Source organism: Natator depressus, chromosome 10 (assembly GCF_965152275.1).
Source record: "Natator depressus isolate rNatDep1 chromosome 10, rNatDep2.hap1, whole genome shotgun sequence".
Lineage (NCBI taxonomy): Eukaryota > Metazoa > Chordata > Testudines > Cheloniidae > Natator > Natator depressus.
This window is the reverse complement of record NC_134243.1, coordinates 45,012,739-45,032,891: the sequence shown is the minus strand read 5'-3', so window position 1 is coordinate 45,032,891 and position 20,153 is coordinate 45,012,739. Positions and strand designations below refer to the sequence as shown.

The 20,153-nt window shown below is 53.4% G+C and overlaps 1 protein-coding gene across 2 annotated transcripts in view; it reads left to right on the top strand.

The window, feature by feature from the left end:
* DUOX2 (dual oxidase 2) overlaps nucleotides 1-20,153 on the top strand; it is an 80,156-nt gene that overhangs the window by 3,869 nt on the left and 56,134 nt on the right. The window contains exons 2-7 of one of the 2 annotated variants that reach the window (XM_074965955.1): nucleotides 704-876; nucleotides 2,744-2,801; nucleotides 4,733-4,867; nucleotides 5,080-5,293; nucleotides 8,745-8,959; nucleotides 10,637-10,720. In XM_074965955.1, coding sequence (XP_074822056.1) covers nucleotides 730-876; nucleotides 2,744-2,801; nucleotides 4,733-4,867; nucleotides 5,080-5,293; nucleotides 8,745-8,959; nucleotides 10,637-10,720 — 853 coding nt within the window. In that variant the 5' untranslated portion in view covers nucleotides 704-729. The remainder of the gene's footprint in view (nucleotides 1-703; nucleotides 877-2,743; nucleotides 2,802-4,732; nucleotides 4,868-5,079; nucleotides 5,294-8,744; nucleotides 8,960-10,636; nucleotides 10,721-20,153) is intronic. The other variant, XM_074965956.1, reaches the window with a different exon arrangement.

The window sequence follows — 20,153 nt, the reverse complement described above, 5'->3', positions numbered from 1 at the left end:
TAATGTTAAACAATAACTGGGTTGTGATAGCATCTTTGGCCCTTATATTCCATCTAAATTAATACAACAGGGTCCATGGGTGGGATAGCAGGGGGCTGTGGGATTGGACAGAGGGGCACTGACAGAGCTGGGGGGGTCAGGGCTGGGATAGCAGGGGGCCATGGGATGGGACTGAGGGGCACCGGCAGAGCTGGCGGGAGGGAGCAGGGCTGGGATAGCAGGGGGCTGTGGGCTGGGACTGAGGGGTGCTGGCAGAGCTAGGGGTGCAGGGCTGGGATAGCAGGGGGCCATGGGCTGGGACTGAGGGGTGCTGGAAGAGCTGGGGGGCAGGGCTGGGATAGCAGGGGACCGTGAGCTGGGACTGAGGGGTGCTGGCAGAGTTGGGGGGGCAGGGCTGGGATAGCAGGGGGCTGTGGGCTGGGACTGAGGGGTGCTGGCAGAGTTGGGGGAGCAGGGCTGGGATAGCAGGGGGCTGTGGGCTGGGACTGAGGGGTGCCGGCAGAGCTGGGGGGCCGGAGCAGAGCTGGGATAGCAGGGGGCCGTGGGCTGGGACTTAGGGTCTCCGGCAGAGCTGGAGAAGGCCGGGCTGGTATCCCAGGGTATATTTCCTCTGTTCCCCAGAGAGGGGGAAGTGTGTCCCTGCTCTGTGGGGAGGAATAGCCAGAAGCATTCGTTTCACTCGCTGCTCATGTTGTGTCTGTAGATCTCCTGCCTCTCCCAGGCACTGTGATGACCTTGCTCGATGGCTCCTTCCCCTTCTACCCTAACACCAGGACACCTTTCCCCTTTAACACGACCTGGGTCGTGATCATCTCCGTGTTCCTCACCGTGCTGGCCACGTTCATTCTCATCCTGCCTGGAATCCGGGGCAAAGGGGTAAGGGCAGGAATTCGGTGAAGGGGGTGGGGGATGCACAGCTCCCCATCCTAGGCTAAAAGCAAGGGGGAGTTCGCCCCTTTCCTCCTGCCTAGTGGACTCAGAGCTCCCCCACTGAGCATGTGGCACAGACTGATAGGCCAAGGTGGCACCGAACAGCTGACACTGTCTCTGGATTGGTGAACTTCCCCAGGGGCAGAGGCTATTGAACTCGTGCGCTGGGGAGGCGCTCTAGGGCCTGCAGGTGGCGTGAGCAGCCATCTGGCCGCTAGAATAACCCACTAAAGTGCTGAGGAAGCGGAGAGCCCTCCCCTCCCCAAAAGAGAGACAGAGACACACTCAGTGTGTATGAGACCCCAGGAGGACACATCACTCCCCCAGTAACCGAGTCGCTAGTCCCATCCAGGGAACTAGAAGGGCTATTGCAGCCACTTTGACTAGGGGAAATGCCTCTGGGCACCCCTCTTAATGAAAAGCAGCATGGAGGGGGCTAGCCTGGCCCAGGACACTGGGCCAGAAGCCTGCTTTCATGGGCTCTTTAATGTCTGAGATGTTATCTAGAGGTGGGCCTGGAGCCTGGACCTGGCTCCGAGCTCCATGTCTGGCCCCATCTCATGGAGGTCTGGACCAACTGCCAGACTCATGAGGAACATTCAGGCCCAGATCCAAGGTTTTCAGCACTTGCCCAGCTCTAGCTCTGGGGGTATCTGTCCCACCATCCCACAGCTGATGTGTGAAACCCACCCACGCAATCCCAGAGAAACAAGAACTTCAGTGAAGAGAGCCACACTTCACAGGCCTCAACACCCCACGTGCTATTGGTTAATCTCCACACCTCCACAAGGAACGCACTGGCCTTGTAGCAAAGGAACCCCACCCAGCACACCCCTGCTCCTTCTCCAAAGCCAAACCTTCAATGTGACCTCAGACTGTCCCCGACACTGCTTTAAAATAAAATAGCCCTGGTCACGTGTGCCTACATTAGATCTGATTGACTGTCTGGTGTCAGATTCCAATATTGTGACATACATTTTCTTCCTGAATTGGGACAAAATGTTGCAATGTTTAAACTTCTATGAATTGAAAAGTTCAGGAAAAGTTCCATTTGGGAATGTGGAAACAGAACCCTGCTGCCTCATTTTCAACCCGCTGAAAGGTTTCAACTTCCCTAGGTAAAAACATTTCAGAATGCTCCTTTGGCCTGTGCAACTGCAGTGCCTCAGGGGGTTGTAGGTCTGTGTCCCTCGCAACCACGTTCCCCTAGAGGCCCCATGCCACAGCTGGACTGCATCTCCCATGATGCACAGCAGTCTTTCCCTGTGAGGGAGCTGCCGCAGTGACTCATGGGAGTTGCAGTTTCCTGTCCCATCTCAGTTTGTTTCAGACTCTACCACTTCCACTGCAGTTAATCTGGGGCTCAGGAGTAGGGTGACCTGATGTCCCGATATTATCAGGACCATCCCGATATTAAGGGCTTTGTCTTATATACACAACTATCCCACCCCACACCCCCAAAATGTGTCCCGGTTTTTCACACTTGTTATCTGGTCACCCTACTCAGGATTGGGGCAGGTTCCAAAATGTTATGATTTGTTTCTGGTTGAGGTTTCTAACTGAACTCGTTTGTTTTGATTTTCCCATTGGAAAATCCCTCTGAAATCAATCTTCTCCTGCAGAAAATGGTGATTTCAAGGAAGCCCTGTTTTCTGAAGGAAAAATGTTTTGATCAGAAATTTCTGGCCAGCTTTGGCCTACAGGAACCATGAAGTGAACAGAACTTCTCTGGTTCTGCCATTGGGCTCTGTTGAGTTCACAGACTAGAAAGGGGAGTGTGGCTGGGTCCTGATCTGTCCTGTCCTCCCTACAGAGGTTCTTCTGGCTCCTGCGAGTGGTCACCAGCCTCTTCATTGGAGCAGTGATTCTCAGTGAGTACTTGCTGCCACGCCCCGGTTCCCCGTAGTCATCTGCCCCTTCAGGCAGAGAAGCTGGACCAAAGTGGGAAATAGCAAGAAACACTCCCCGGTAGAGAGGAGAGGAAGAGGAAAGGTTGATGAAGAGCAAGGAAGTGGGGGTGTCCCATTGAATACTCTGTGGGGAAAGAAGATGACTCAACCCCTTTTTTGACTAATATTCTGAGGCGCTGGCTGCAGCAGTGCAGTTAGCGAGCAGAGGAGCGGCTGGCCCCTGGTAGGATAAATTATTTGCACCAAGTCCTTCAAGCAGCTCTCCTCCAAGGGTCATCTCCAGCACTGACAGAACACAAAGCCCACTGCCGCTGGACATCTGCTGGGGGTCCCTAATCATGAAAGCGTCTGCATCACAAACACCAGCACCTCAGCGGGACCCTCTGTTGCGCCTCGTCAGAGAGGCCTGGGCCGATAGGTGTCCCGAGAATTGCCACAGCCTCCTGAACACAGCCTTTCTAGGGCAGGGTTGTGGGGTGGGGGTGGGGAAGGCTGCGCGGGGGGCTCTGATCTATGGATCCCGAGGGAATTGCAGTCCCTCAGGCTATCGATCCAGCCCTTTCCCTTTGGGCTCAGTGAGCTCCCTTTCAGGCATGCAGGGCTGCAATGCCCTGGTGTCCCAGCAGCATGGTGCCATCCGCCTGGCACTCGGCATGGCAGCATCGGGGAAAGGGCAGCTCTCAGAGACGAGACCGCTGACATTCAGTGAGTGGAGATGCTGGAGCCAGAGGCACCGACTCCATGGGTGCTCCAGGGCTCAAGCACCCATATTAAAAATAGGGGGTGCTCAGCACCTACCAGCCACAGCTGTTTGGTGGGGCCACCAATCAGCTGTTCGGCAGCTGGCAGGAGGTGCTTGGGGAATGGCGGGGGGCCTCGGGGTAGGGGGTGGAGTGGGAGCAGGAAGAGGCAGAGCGAGGCCAGGAAGAGGGGGAGTCAGGGCGGGGTCTTGGGGCAGAGCAGGGGTGGAGCACCCACTGGGAAAAATGAAAGTCAGCACCTGTGCTGGGACGGATGGGCAGGATTCGAGCATACTTGCGCAGAAGTTGTGAGCGGTGGCCAGGCCACCGCCAGCGCTGGGTGATGCACATCTCAAGGTAAATAAACCCTTCGGGGCTGGCTGCCAGCGCTCGCCCCCTGCATGTGACCAGCAGGTTATTCACACAGGGGCCAGAAAGTGAAATCCCACCCAGAGGTGAGCTGAAGTCATGCATTTGCCAGTCAGGCTCCCCAGCAATGCTCTGGGGCTCAAGGGCAACACAGAGGCCAGCTGACTTTTGCTCATGTTCACCCGAAGCCCCATCCCCCCAAAACCAGTGCCCCATACAAACAACCCTCCCCCCAAATTCCACTGCCCCTACAAGCAGCCTAGCTCCCCCCATGCCCACGCACAGCCCAGTGCCCTTCCCCAGCCTAGCTACCCGTGGCCTTGTCTGTGCTGAGGGGAGGAGGGACCAAGTGCCTTTGCCCTGAGTGAAGTCGCCTCCCTCACCAGGGGCAAACACTGATGGTGAGTCTTCCGCCAGGGCGTGAGGCTCTCCATACTGGGGCTGGGACGGGCAGGACGAACTGTGGCCTCTGGGTCAGCCGAGCAGGACAGACTCATGGAGATCACGCTGAGATGGGGCTGTGCTCTGACTGCCCCACGCAGACCCTGCTGTCATGCTGTGGAAGGTATCTAGTTGGCATACTATCACTGCTGCCCGCCTGCAGGATCTACATGGCGGATTTACAGGACAGCCTTATGTTAGAGCGCTCTCAGTGCACACCCCTGATGTACAGGCGCTTGGCTGCTGCCATGGAGACAAGGAGTTTGTCACTCGCTCTTTGTGCACAGCCAATGGCTGATTGAGTAGCACAGGGGCTATGTCTGTTTATTGCCGTCTTCACAGGTGTTAACTTCACCAGGGACTGGGAGATCGGCCGGGTTACGGTGAACACCTCCTATAAATCCTTCAGCCATGCCATGGTGAACGCAGACGTCGGCCTGCATATCGGCTTGGCGGGGGTCAATGTCACGCTAGTGGGTGAGTCCTGGTCTTCAAGTCAAGGGCGAGTAGGAGGGGGAGACACTGGGGTCTTTCAGCTCCCCCGGGGCAGGTTGGCAGGACAGAGGGGAGGTAAGCTCAGCAAAAATGCCCTGCCCTTGGGTGACTGAGCAGCTCTTCCCAGCTCCCCTTCCCCATGTGCTCGGTCTCCTTGAGCTGCTGCAGAACAGAAATGTGTCTCTTTCCTGCAGGGAACCCAGTGAATCAGATCAACGAAACCATCAACTACAATGAGCACTTTGCCTGGCACTTGGGAGCAGACTACGCCCGCATCTACGTGGACAGCCTGGCGAAGGGGCTGCCCAGCCCCATCCTGTATGTGGCAGAGAAGTTTAGCCAGCACAGCCCGTGCGGCGTGCACAGCCAGTACCGGATCTCCGGCCACTATACCTCTGTCACTCTGTGGTAAGGCCCAGCAAGACACCGCACCTTGGGAGATCCGTCCGCGAGGGAAGGGGCTTCTCTCCGGTGGAAGGTCAAAGAGCTTCAGTAGCTTCCTGAGATGCACAGTGTGCGGCTCAATGTAGCATCATAATGGGACTGATTTCACTGGCCATAAACCATCCTTAGGAAATTACTGTCCAAGGCTTGACTAGCATCTGACAGATTGTTGATGAGCTTTCTGCAGAGTTATCCAGATGCTCTTAACACTGAGCTAAGGTTTACTTAGCTGGGCTCATGATCTGCTGCCATGCCAGAAGCTAAGCAAGGCCAGTACTTGGGTGACAAGAACCCATCCTAGATGCTCCAGAAATTGGTGGTTCTGTAGCTGGTACTCTTCCTTCTCAGTCAGTGACGATTCAGTGCATCACGTAGGAGATAGGTGGAGGTGCCACTTCTGGAGAAGAAACAACGAGGATTACTTGTGGCACCTTGTAGACTTAACAAATTTATTTGGGCATAAGCTTTCATGGGCTAAAACCCACGTCATCAGATGCATGGAGTGGAAAATACAGTAAGAAGATATATAAAGCAGTACATGAAAAGATGGGAATTGCCTTACCAAGTGGAGGATCGAGACAATTCAATTAAAGTAGGCTATTATCAACAGGACGAAAAATCACTTTTGTAGTGGTAATCAGGGTGGCTTATTTCAAACAGTTAACAAGAAGGTGTGAGTAACAGATGGTGTCCAAAAACAGACTCCAATGAGAAATTGCAGAACTGGAATTAATTTGCAAACTGGACACCATCAAACTAGGCCTGAATAAAGACTGGGAGCGGATGGGTCACTACAAGAACTAAAGAAAACTAATTTCCCCAAGCTAATTTCCCCCTACTGTTGCTCATACCTTCTTGTTAACTGTTTGAAATGAGCCACCCTGATTACCACTTGTGACAGACCCAGCCCAGAGGGGTACAGGAGTTTGGTCCTATTGGGATCCAGGAAGTGGGCGGGCAAAGCTCGCCCACTGCTAAAGGATTCCCCCCCCCAGCCTAAGGGGGGATCCACAGGACCTGGAAACCAAATGATTACGTGGGACAACTAATGAAGAACAGGAACGGGAGTGCAGTCAAAGGGTCAAAAGAAGGGAACCGGACGGGGACACCGAGCAGAGGACCCCGGACAGCGCCCACCGCACCTCAAAGGCGTCAAGGGAGTCGGTGGACGCCGCCTAGAGGAACTCTGCCCGGAGGCGTGAACGGACGGAGGATCGGAAATAGGCCCCGCAGTCGCAGGAGACTCCATCGGCCAACCTCCTCACCCTGGTTTTATAGATGGCCACTTTAGCCAGGGCCAGGAGGAGGTTGACCAGGAGGTCCCGCGACTTAGTGGGGCCACGGACAGGGAGTGCGTAAATAAGAAGGTGAGGAGAAAAGTGCAACCAAAACTTTAATAAAATATTGGTGAGGAGCCGGAATAGGGGCTGCAACCTGGCGCACTCCAGGTAGACGTGCGCCAGGGTTTCCCTCACGCCGCAAAAGGGGCAGGTGTCCGGGATTGGGGTAAACCGCGCCAAGTACACGCCCGTGTCAGGAGTTTGGTAGAAGGTAAATATACTGGCCACTGGATGAATAGTTTTCTGTTCCCTGAGTGACCAGAGCAGGGGCTGCGCTAGAGCAATCAGGAGCCTGCTAGAACCAATTAAGACAGGCAAGCTAATTAAGACACCTGGAGCCAATTAAGAACATACTAGAATCAATTGTGGCAGGCAGACTAATCAGGACACCTGATTTTAAGAGGACCTCTGATCAGTTAGTGGGGGGCGTGCAAGGAGCGAGAAGGTGTGCTGCTGGAGGACTGAGGAGTACAAGTATGATCAGGCTTCAGGAGGAACATCCTGTGGTGAGGATAAAGAAGGTGCTGGGGGGAGGCCATGGGGAAGTAGCCCAGGGAGTTGTAGCTGTAGCTGTCGTGCAGCTGATACAGGAGATGTAGACAGCAGCTATCCACAGGGCCCTGGGCTGGAAGTCGGTGTAGAGGGCAGGCCCGGGTTCCCCCCAACTCCTGATCGGACACAGGAGGAGTTGACCTGGTCTGTGAGCAACACCAGAAGGGAAGGTCTAATTTGGAAAGGGATCTGGCCTGTCCCCGACCCACTAGGTAGGACAACAGAGACTGGAGATTGTTTGCCATTTCCCCCATGCTGGCCAGTGATGAGGTTAGCTGACTGAAAGGCAGGTCTGAGCCACTAGCAAAAGTGGCCAAACTGAGGGCTGCCGTGAACCTCTGAGGTGAGCAAATCTGCCAAAAAGCGCAGGATCCACCAAGGCAGAGGAGGAACTTCGTCACACACTATAAAAGTGATTTTTCATCCTGTTGGTAATAGCCCACTTTAATTGAATTGTCTCAACCCCCCACTTGGTAAGGCAACTCCCATCTTTTCATGTACTGCTATATATATCTTCCTACTGTATTTTCCACTCCAAGTATCTGATGAAGTGGGTTTTAGCCCATGACAGCTTATGCCCAAATAAATGTGTTAGTCTCTAAGGTGCCACAAGTACTCCTTGTTGTTTTTGCTGATACAGACTAACACGGCTACCACTTTGAATCCTGGAGGAGACCCAGCCAAGGCCCTGGCCACCCATGGTCAGTTATGGTCACATGGCATTTATGCAGAACTAGGGATGTTAGGCCCCATCCCAGCCAAACTCTGCCTCAGGTAGTTGCATTCTGCCTTCCAAAAGCCCTCCTGCAGCGTCAGTGGGGTACCATGTTCTTTGTCACTCCCTGGCCCAAACTGCCGTAGGGTCTTGCTTTAGAACGGTGGGGTCTATTTGATTCAAAGTCATCTCCCAAGATGGGTTTCTGAATATCTGGAGCACCCCCTGGCAAGGCCGCTGTGGGGGGCCTGGCATCACAGAGCAGGTGTGTCCCTTGATAATGCAGTCTGGCATGGGTAGTTAGGAAATTCTTCGGCATGCACACGTTCCATGAATTCCAGGGCCTCTCAGAGGGAGATGTTCCCCTAGGTGAGGAGTGGAGAGTCTGTGAGCACTGGGACCCCTGCACTTGCACACTTGCACCCCCAGCCCAATCCTCACTGCACACTATCACCACGTCCAGTCCTCCCTCTTGCCGAGGAGAAGGTGGTTTCAAGGGCAAGTGTGTCCAACCGGGATCCTCTAACAAAGTCATCCCTGGAATTCAGTAGCATTACACCAGGGCTGAGCTCAGCCCGAAGCGCCCCTCGGGCGAGGCAGGAGGTTGGGTTCAGTGCAGATGCCGTGGGATCTGTGGGCCTGGCTCTCTGTAGCCCTTTATACCAGTGCAAAGGATGACTATTGCAGGGTCAGGTGACGAGGATGCTGCCCACTCGTGATGGGAGAGAAGGTCTCGGGAGCTGCCCAAAGCAGGTCAGTGTAAAAGCGAGGGACGTCCTCTCCTTTCAACCCCGCTGCTCTCTCGCAGGTTGGCCTTCTGCACCTGGCTGATTTCCAACATGCTGTTCTCCATGCCAGTCCTGCTGTACGGAGGCTACATGATCCTGCTCACAGCAGCACTGCTGATCTTCTCACTGCTCTTCTTCTCTGTTGCGAGGAACTCCCCGCTGTGCACCATCCGGTTCGGTCCAGCGTCCTTGCAGACTGTGTACGGGGCATCCTTCTGGCTCACGCTAGCAACAGGTCAGTGGGCAGCTCCTTTGAGTGAACTGGGGTTCTCCTCTTCTCCAGTGCTGCTGTGTGACCTAGCAACACAGGGAAAGAGACAGGTGGGACCAAAAGCCACCAGTTCCCCCAACACCGCACTTGGCCACAGGAAACTGATGGTGTGGGGTGCTTCCACCTGATTCCAACAGGGCAAACTGGCTCAGAGCTCCAGGGAAACCTTGCCCAGGGCTCTAACAGCCCTTTGAGAAAGCTCTTTCCAGACCCCAAGTGCAGCATTACATCAGCCGTGAGAAAGGAGTGGGCCCTGGGCTGTGATTCTGGAGAGATGGATCAAAGCAACATTGCAGCTCAGGGGCCCCCTTGGGCCTTGGATTTGATTAAATGCCAAGTCGGACAAATTAGAGGTTTCTAATCACACAGGAAATTTCTGCTTCTCCTTGGGGTGGGTAGTCCCATTTACCTGAATCCCTCCCCCATGTTGGGATAACAGCAGTGCTTAATTTGTACTGAAAGAGGTGCCAGGGCTCAATCAGTTGCGTGCTGGAGCTCCAGTAATTTTGTTACTTTCATAACTGATGTGGCAAGCCCAGAGGTGCCAGAGCTGTGAACTGCCAAGCCCAGAGGTGGTGGGGCTCTGAATTGCCTAACCTAGAGATACTGGGGGCTCAGCCCTGGCAAGCCCTGGCACAAGTTAAGCCCTGGATACAGTGCAAGAGGAAAAGCACTGGAAATTCATGCCCATCATGGAGATAGTTAGTATCTTTTCAAAGAAGGCGTTCACCAGTACAGTATGAGCGAGTGACTACAAGGGTTGGCATATTCAGCTCCACTAATATTGGAGCCGTAAAGCTAGGACTGGTTTGATACATTTATTAAAGATCTGGAAAAAGAACTGAGCAGCGAGATAGTAAAATTGGCAGATGACCTCAAAAATATTGAGGATAGGCAAGATCGGAGAAGAGAGTGAGGAACTTTAGAAAGAGCTAACCAAGCTAGGTGATTGGGGGGCATACAATGGCAGATGGCATTCAGTGCTGTTGGATGTAATGTCATGCACATTGGAAACAGCAGTTTTAACTATTCAGACTCACTAGTGGGTTCTAAATTATCTGTAACTACTGAGGAAAGGGGCAAGGCTCGCTGTAGACAACTCAGTGATGTCCTGCTCAGTGTGCAACAGTAGCAGCAATCTGCAAAGCGAACAAGATGTTAAGGTGTACAAGGAACGAGATGGATAATACGGAGGATATTGCATTATATAAAGCGGTAGCAATCTGCATGGAACTTGGAGGGTGCAGCAAAGTTGCAGGAGGGAAGGGAATGGAAGAGGCACCAGGCCGTCGGTCAGTGTGCATATGGCTGGAATGCTAGATGCTGTTGCAGCAGCTCTGTAAATAGTTCTCTCCATAGAGAGGCAGTTTAGTTTTTCAAGCAGCAAGTCCTGTCATGTTATGACCCCTCACATGAGACAGGGAGGCCTCCCCTGGGATACCATAGTCCATTCTGCTCACCCTGTCCAACGTCCTGGACTGCTTCGCACTGCACCATCAGAGCAGAGTGGCGCCAAAGCCCATGTAGTTGGCCATGAGGCTCAGCCAAGCCCAGGGAGCCCTCTGGTGGCACAGAGGTAGTATAGTGCAGGAAAGGTACAGGCCTGCAGCCTGTAACTAGTCCCCCCATGTTGCGTTGCAGGGCTGCTGTGCTTCCTGCTGGGGCTGGGCGTGATCGTCCTGAATTCTGTGCAGCCTGAGAAGCTGAAGCTGGTCTTTAATCTGAGTGAGGAAGGGGGAGAGGAAGAGGAAGACGAGGGGCCTGCCCAGCAACCCCTGAGAGACAAAGCAAGCTCCTCTGAGCAGGACACGCTCCTGGCGCCCCTGAGCGAGCATTGCAAAGTGATGGTTACTGAGCTGTAGGGAATCCCTGCTGGGTGCCCGCCATTCCCCTGCCTGGCGGAGTTGAGCCACGATGGGAAGGTTAGGGAGGTGCAAAACTGTGCTGGTAGCAGCCTGTACCCAGGCTGGGTGAGGGAGTTCTCGTGGCCTATCCATCGTTAACTGCCCCCCGCCGCTCAGCTCTGCACAGCCACACCAGGCATGTAGGCATGGCCTGAACAGACCTGGGCCCATCTAGCCTCAAGCTGCTCCCAGCAATGGCCAGCTCTTTTCCAAGTGGTTGTGCGTTGTGTAGGTCCCAGCCGTGTGTCTGAGCAGCTAATGTGCATTGCCTTGTAGTAGCCAAGCCTGAATTCCACTGGCCATCCCCCAGCTTCCTTAGGTCCCTTAGTCTTGCCACTGCTCCCCTCCTCTCCTAGATCATTCGGGAAGGTATTAAACAGCACAGCCCTGGTACACTGCCCTGGGCAGCCACCTGCTGTTACCTAAAAATGGGCCATTTATTCCTCGTTTTGTTTTCGTTTCTCTCGGGTACGGCTGCACATCACCTGCAGGGGTAATTCCCAGTCCGGGCAGACAGACCCCCGCTAGCTCGGCTGGAACTAGTGCCTAAAAATAGCAGCAAGACTGTGGGATGCTAGCCACACGAGAACTATCCAGGGCATGGGGGGCTTGTGCTCGGGTGGCCACCACTATGGCCACACTGCTATTTGTAGATGCTCCCTTGAGCACAGCTAGTACGCGTACATCCGCCCACGCTGGGAATTACACCTCCCTGCTGCTGTGTAGACGTACCCTGGGTCAGTTTCTGATCCCAGGCAGGAATTCTTCCCCTCTCCCTCCAGCACTCCTTAGTTTCCTTACAAGCTTCTTATGAGGGCCTTTATGGTAGGCATTTTGAAAAGTCCAAATCAATACAATCAGGCAGCGCGCCGTTTGGTCCTGCTTTCTGGGGTGCTCAAAGGGTGCCAGTAGATTGTGGAGACATGATTGTCCTTCCCTGGCACCAAGCTGGTTTGTCCCTCACATAGTGCCCATCTAGGTGCTTTATCGCTCTCTCTGCACAGGTTGTTTCACACCGTTCCCCTGGCCATAGGTGCTCACACCCACTAGTAGCCCCCCCAATCAGCTCCTCTCCCTCCCCCCAGTGCTTCCTCCCCCCCTCCCCCGCGGCCCCTCCAATCAGCTCCTTCCACTCCCTCCCAGAGCCTCCCTGCCTGCCGCAGATCAGTTTCAGCGGTGTGCAGGAGGCGGTAGGGATGAGAGGGGTTGCACTTGGGGGGAAGGGGCGGAACAGGGTGGAGCAGGGAAGAGAAGAGGCGAGGTGGGGGTTTGGGGGAATGGGTGGAGTGGTGGCGGGGCCTGGGGCGGAGCGGGGGTCAAGTACTCCCTGGCAACTCATCAAGATGGTGCCTACGGCCTGGCACTGCAGTAAGGCTCCTTGAGGATCCCCAAGCCTGCCAGGACCGGAGCTGATTTCAATGAGCTCTTTCAAAACTCTTAGATGGATACCACCTCGTCTTGGTGATTTGACTGTTCTTTTACTTGTCCCAGTGATGCATTTAGCTTTCCTTCAGTGTCTGTCCCCAGCAGACCCACTCATCCTCTCACAGGCTTCCTGCTCCTGAGATACTTGAAGGAATTATTGTGTCTTGTTTTTGTGTCCATGGCTGTTTGCTCATCAGGTTCCCTCTTCACCCTCCCAGTCTCCATCATGCATCAAACCTGCTGAAGGTTATGCCATTGAGGCTGGATTTCAGCCTTCCAAAGGATATCTGTTTGCTTTAAATACCCTCTCAAATCCTCTCTCTCTTTGGGGTTTATCCTGCCACCCATCACTGCAGCACCGGCCACTTAAAATCAATAGCTCTAACGAAGTTCCTAGTGCACTTCATAGGTCTCTGGCACTTCTCCCCTTTCAGGGTAAAATCTCGGCTTGTGGGAGGGTTTGTGTGTTTTTCAAATTGTATTAATTTATTAGTCTTGGGGATTCTTTAGGTGATCGGTTTCACGTTTCCAGGGTTGTTTTGAGAGCCGGTTGGCCATTTGTAGGTAGAAGGGGGTGTTCATGTTGTGACGGTCCTTCTTCCAGTGGAAAGACCTTTGCAAAGGAGGAGGTTCTGCAGTGTTTCGTAAAGATGGTCAGACTCTACCCTAGCCGGCTCTCCTCTGGATGCTGGTTCCAGAGCCAGATCCCTGACACAGAATGCTTTGGCCCAGCTCTCCTGTGTTTTGTCCTCCAGTGTGAAGACCTATGCCAAGGGTGAGGATTCGGATTGTCTCCCCTTTTATTTGCGGGTCTTTTTGGTGAGTTGTATTGGGTTTTTTTGGAATCCTGCTGTCTAAAGATTAGTGGCGCAGAGATGGTTTTTTGTAAGATTCCTCCTCCAGGGACATGGAAATTAATTAGACCGAGGTCACTGGCTCTTACTTGGTGGCTCAGCTATACCCAGTTCTTGAACCATCTCCGGTGAGTGACTTAGGACTGAATTGAACATAGCCTTACCTCTTGAATGCTGTAGAACTAGCTCTTCCAAGGGGCACTCATGTAAGGTATCAAGAAGTCTCTTCTCTTGCTCTCACCCCCCACCCCCATGACATTTGACCAGCTTATGTGTGAGCAGTAGAGGTCACCGGTTATTGCCATTTTACTCGGCTTTGATCTCCCTCAACAAGGTGCCCTGAGTGGGTCTTGGTTGCATTCACACTAAATCCTGCTTAGTAGGTGTCACATTAAGGGCCCTTCACACTGCTGTTGTAAAGCATTTTGGGATTAGCTACATGAACAAGGTTAATGTAACTGGTTTAATTTAAGGTGTGATTTTAAACTTATTTAGTGCCTGTGATGGGGTGGACTAGGCCCAGAGGCCCCTTGCTGGAGGCCTCAGTGTCCTGCCACACCCATCCCAGGAAAGGAGCAGTAGAGGAGTCCTCCACGCAGCCTAACATAGCTGCAGGGAAAGCAGCCAATCGGAGGCTGCAGGAAGCAGCCAATCAGGGCCCAGGAGGCCCATATAAAAGGAGCTGCAGAGACAGAGACAGAGACAGACTCAGTTTGTTGTTGGAGCTAGAGGAGTTTAGCTGGTGCTCCTAGCTGGCTAGAAGGAACAGCAGCATTGTGGACCGCTCAGTGCTGGCAGGGGTGGAGGCAGCGAGGAAGCGCTCCTGGCTGGCTGCTGGGCCTGAATTTAAATGAGCCCAATGGTAAGGGTGAAGTATTGCTGAAGGCTGGTACCATGGGGAAATGGCCCAGAGAACTGAAAGCAGTGCAGTTAAAGGGACATAGTGGTATGTGGCTGCTATTCTTAGGGTTCCTAGGCTGGGACCTGGAGTACTGGATGAGCCTGGGTCCCCCTTCCCATAGGCCCCTGGGGAAGTGGCCTACAATTGGACAGAGGTAAGCCCCAAGAAGGGGATATGAACTGTTAAGAGGCCCAGCTGGAGAGCTGGGGCCAAAATGGACTAAGAGGGCAATACCATTGCCTCCAGGGAGGAAGCCCTGGGGCTACAGCCTGAGACCAGGCCCGGGACGCAGACACACTTGCCCAGAAGGCGGCACTCACGAGAGGTGGGTGCCATGTCACTACAGTGCCAGAGTCTTTGTGGACACTGTGATCTCAGTTTTAAACGAGACTTTGCTTAATTTTAGTTAGGGACTTATCTCCACTGCGAGGTTCTGCATTGCAAGAAAGGGTCTAAATCTACAGCACACCAGCATGTGGTGTCCACACATCCCCTGTGGACCCTGCCTCTGCACCCTGAATGTCCCCTGGAGGCTGATACTGTGCAGCAAATCAGCACACTGCAGATTCAAACCCCAGCTTGCCTCACTGTAACTTGCCACGGAGACAAGCCCTAGGAATCAATTAAACTGGACGGAAATGAGCCCCTCTTAATAAGGGTGTCTATGGAGCGGTTAACACTGCTTTAACAAGGTGCAGCTTTCCTGTGTAGCCTATGTCTGCGCTACAGCCTATGCTGGCAATAACTTATGTCGCTCAGGGGTGTAAATAAACCACCCTCCACGGGGGTGACATAATTACACCAACGTAAGTGTTCGTGTGCACAGTGCTGGGTCGGCCAGAAAGCTTCTCCCGCTGACGTAGTTTCTGCCACTTGCGGAGGTGGGGTTTGTTTATTTTTTATGCCGACGGGAGAGCTCTCTCCCTTCGGCATAGAGCCTCTTCCCCGGACACGCTGCAGCGGCGTGGCTGCATTAGGCTGCTGCAGTGCCATACGTGTAGGCAGGGCATTAGTGTCAGTGAGAATCAGACCCTCCGAGCAGGACAGCACCAAGCCCCTTCTGCTTTCCCGTTGTTTCAAGCACTTTGATTTTGTCATAGCTCTCCTAACATGGGGCCAATCCTGGCAAAACCGTTTGTTTTGAAATTTCTTTGACAAATGAAACTTTTAAATGAAAATGGGGGGTTTTTTCAGTGAAAAGTGTTATCAATTAAAAAAATAATAATTTTAACCAGACCCATAGGGTGTATGGGGTGGTGGTGGATGGATGAATGAACAGTCATTGAAATAAAAAGAATGAAGGAAAATTTTTTTTATACCACCCATAATTCACCTGTGGAACTCACTGCCACAAGACATTGTTGAGCCAAGGACATAGGAGGATCCCTCAAAAGGATTAGACATTTCTAGGAATCAGAACAATTCCATGTGCAGTTCCACAGGTGATTGTTTAGAAGGTTTCTAAACCCTGTCCATCAGGGCACAAGCTGAGCCCTGACATCCTGGGCTCAGGAGCAGGCTCCAGCCATGGATAGCTTAGTGCATCGTTGTCCAAAGTGGGGATGCTTGAACCCTCCTGGGAGGCCTGCCATGGGGCACCAGACTGGATGGAGCCTGGCTTGGACTCGCTGTGGCAGCACCTGTGTTCCCCGCCCCCATCCCGGGAGGAAAAGATACAGAACAGCTGGGCCCCTCTGACCAGTAAGTGGGGATCCCCCAGCAAGAGGCGTAGACGCGATCCTTCCCTGCTGTAGGAAGTGCACAGGGCTCTGCTCCCTGCCCACAGCCAGGAGGGGATGGAGAGAAGGAAGAGAGAAGGCTACCCAGCTCCTCGCCCAGTAGCCAAGGAAGGGGCTGGGGCTGTCTCAGGAGGCTGGGCTGGGGCATGGTACCAGTGCATTTAAGACCCTATTGTCCCACCCTGCTCCCCCAGCACAACACCCCTTGTGGCTCAGCAGCTCTTAGATGAGTGCTGTAAGTCATACAGCATTAGTCTGCATTCCTCCACCAGGTGGCGTGCTGGTGGCATGCTGCCCTGCTCTCTCAGCTTAGCACCTGCTGGCAAGCGGTGCAGATGTTTGTCCACCGTTCCAAACTGAGCGGTGCCCTCTGCTTTTCCCCACCTTTGGTGGTGGCTTATGTAACTCCCAGAGTTTCTGTGACTGGGGCAGCCGCTGCCTGCTCAGACCTGCCGCCTGTCCCTCCTTACAGCGATGGACCTGAGATTAGATCCCAAATTCCCCTCCAAAGATGGGCACTTGGGCAGAGGGAGTATGTGACCTATGCTAGGCCACAGGGCTGCAGTCCAGGGTTATGGGGAACTATTATTCCATGTAAACATTATTAATTAGTTTGCTGAACAGCAGCAAAGTGCACCCACCGTAGGCCAGTGTGCACCCAACCAACCCACCCGACTGCTGCCCTGTCACGTCAGACTCTTCTAGCTGAGTGAGGCAGGGTTAGAGCATGTGGTCATGTGATTAAAGACTGGGTGGGGAAAGCAGAGGCACAAGGGGGCTGAACTAAGGCGGCCGAAGCAAGGTTAAAATTGGCATTTTCCAACTGTCAGGTGCTTGACTCTGCAACCTCAGTTATGGTTTTTTAATGTAATTTCCTAAGGGTGGAAAAGGCAAAAGTCCCTTCCAGTTATGTGCACCTGCAACCATCAGTTCATGACCTAGCATCATCAAGCTTTGAGCCCTGAGCGGTCAGTACAGGCTGCTCCCATGCGAGCCACAGAACTAACCTTGCCAGGGGGCCGTGGCAAAAGGCCGGGGGATGTGAATGAGCTGCTAATGGAGGCCAGCAACACACTGGGTTACCTAGACCTGAGTGGCCCTGTTTTACAGACAACGTAGCCAAGGAGAAAGATAAGTGCTGAGAGCACGGTGGCTAATGGATAGCACTGGGCCTCCTGCAATAATACAGTGGGTTCTAATCCCAGCTTAATAACGAAAACAGTGAAGGATACAGAATTCTTTAGCCTGTGTCGGTCTACAGATTGGGGCTGAGCTCATGGGCTCCTGGGTTCCAGCACAGTGCCCCTTCCCTAGCCCACAGGGGAAAGCTGAAGGAGATGGATGCAGTCTGGTTGGTGACTGAGCTCTATGTGCCAGGCTGAAGTGAGACACCAGGCTGGTGCATGCCCAGGGCTGGAGAATGTTGAGGCTCTGGGGCACACTGCTGAAACCAAGCGACCCATACATGGGAGATGGTGTCTCAACAGTGTATAACTCAGAGCAGGGTGGATGAGGCCAGCAAAAGGCACCTCCTTGACCGCAGGACTGTTTCTTGGCCAGAGCTCAAGTCCTGCTAGAGCCCAGGGATGTGCAAGTGCTCTTGAAAGAAACCGTCCCAGGAATTTTTATATTGGAAAGCGTTAGCCAGCCTTAATACAGGGCTCTCTGCTTCTCCCCACATAGTGCTGTACAGCACCTCTCTTCCTCACAACAGGGCAAGGGAGCTCCTGGCTCAGCCCATGTGTGGGGGCATATGTGGGCACTCCAGCAGTAACTGGCATTTCCATAGAGGATGCCATCTGCCAGAGACATGCTTCCATCTCAGACATGTTCTAAAGTACAGTACAGACAGTATCAGCTACTGGATCTGTTACCATCTCACTCCTGTAATGAGCTTTTTTTTTTTTTTTTAAAGACATTGGGCTATAACTTAACAGCCCATGAACCTCCACACACTTTTCTGCATGAACTGTTAGCTCCCCACAGTCACCATTCAGCTTCAGTGTTGTTGCTGCCACGTTTGCATAAACAAATTCAGCATCATTCCTGAAACAGTGGTGGTGCGTGGTTCTTGACCTCTGTGGTCGACCTCTACAAGGAAGCATACAGCACGATCCGCACTAAAAGGAAGCGGCTGGCAGTGAATCAGGCGGCACCTATCAGCTCTAGGTAGATAACACAGATCTCAGGACAGCTGCCACCCTTTCTTAAACAAATCCAGTGTCATCCTGGAACAGTTGTGGATCTTGGGCTCTGTGTCGGACTGCTACAAGGAAGCATACAGCACAGTCCTAGCTAAAAGGAAGCGGCTGGCAGTGAATCAGGCAGCGCTTATCAGCTCTGGGTAGATAACACAGATCTCAGGGCATTACAGCACGGAGAGTGTGATGATATTTCTGGTAAATGGTCCACTCCTAGCAATGGCTGCTGGAGAGGCAGCAATCATGATGTCACCATGTCTTTCACAGCCGTTGATATCAGGGACTGCGAAACTGTCGTGACTCATCTTGTAATCCCTGAGATACAGCTCCCCTGCCCAATAAAGATTTTTGCCATAAGCAATGCCCCCGAATGTGCCAGATGTCATGCCCACAGCCTCAGGTAAGAGGATGCCCATTTTGCAGATGGGAAAGCTGAGGTTAAGTGACAAGAATTAGAGGCATAGTGGGCTCATGGCTTGGGTCCAGATCCTCCAAGGCATTTACGTGCCTAGTTCCCAGTGATTTCAGTGGAAGTGAGGAGCCTAAATACCTTTGATCTGGGCCTAGACTGGGGACTAGATTCTGTGCTCCTCAGGCTTTCTACAGCCTTGCAGCCTCTGAATTCTGGGTCTGCTGAAGGCCTTCTCAGACCCTGGTGCAATTAAAGCAGCCCCTGGGTTGACATCCAGTGGGACTTGTGCTCCTAACTCACTTAAGTGCTTTAGAAAATCCCATCTCACCTCTGCTTCAAAATGTGTCATTTAACACTTGCTGGGAGGCTGATTTCAGGTGCTATTGAGGGAGTGGAAAAGACAGGAGAGAGCAGCCCCTCGCAAGAGTGATCAGCCCTGGAGCCTGGCTGGAGGTCTCGGAGGCTCAGATCCCACTGCATGAATTGCCCTTACAAGCTGGCCCAGGCAGTCAGAAAAAGGGCAGGAGCCTGCACGTTGCTACACTTCTATTGTTTTTATTACAGTGTTCTTAGCATACACAAACTCCAAAACTCACCAGGATGCATCACAAATTACATGTGCACAGATGCTGAAATGCTGCAGGGAATGTTGGATAAATAGAGGGCAGCCCAGCCGAGGGGAGCCAGCCAAGAGACAATGGAGTCTCCATGTGATGTGATGCCTGCCCTCAAGACCAACTCAGTACAGAGAGCCGCCCAATCCCCTGAGCGGCTGCACGCCACAGTGCTGTCGGCTTCACTGCGCGCTAGGTCATAGCTTGCTTGAGGTCAGGCCCAGGTTTGGCAAAAGGAGCCAGGACGCTTCAAACATACTGCTTTCCTTTTGTGCAGCCCTAGGACTGGCACGTGCTCCTCCAGCTGGAGAGCCACTCAGCACCTCACAGGATCGGGCCCTGTGAGAAGATTCTCTTAGGAAGTCAGTCCCCACAATGGTGTGGCAGTCTGTGCACAGTCCCATCCCCCATGCCTGCATTCCTGCTCCTAGCACGACAGGGAACACCCCCCCACCCGCAGGACATGCGGAGCGAGGGCACGGTCCCCCACTGCCTGCCCACTGTCAGACAGTCAGGTGCTGCCATGTGACCACCTGCCTGTGGGCCCCACGCTCAGCCTTAGTGTCTCCTTTATGGAGCTCGCCTGCCCATGGGCGCTTACCCCACAAATCCTTTGCCCCAGCACGTTCATGGACCCCCTGCAAGAGGCTTGGATGACCACAGGGAGTTTTACAGAGGGCTCAGAGACCTGGCCCTGGGGTGGTGACTCACAGCACCAGGGAGGTGACAGCAGGGTCTCTGGAAGCCGTAGGTGATGGTGAACCCAAGTGCTGCCTCCCCCAGGGGAACAGGGAGCTAGATCTCCAAGGGGTGGGGCCCCAGGTGTGTCCTAGGTCTCTACAGGGGGAACATGGGGGTGGGCTGGCCTAACACAAAGGACTGGCTGGCTCAGGTGCCAGCGAAGCTGTGGGACCTGGGGGTGTGACTGGGACCTGGGGGTACATAGGACTGAATCCATGGCTTTAGGAGTCATTCAACTTTGTACCCACCCAACGCAACTCTTTTTAAAGTGAAACCTCCCTAAGCCCTTGTTCCAGCAAGTGGATTAGGCTTGTGGCTGTGATATTAGCTACAGGCAGCATACAGTGCCTGCCCCATGTGGCTGCTG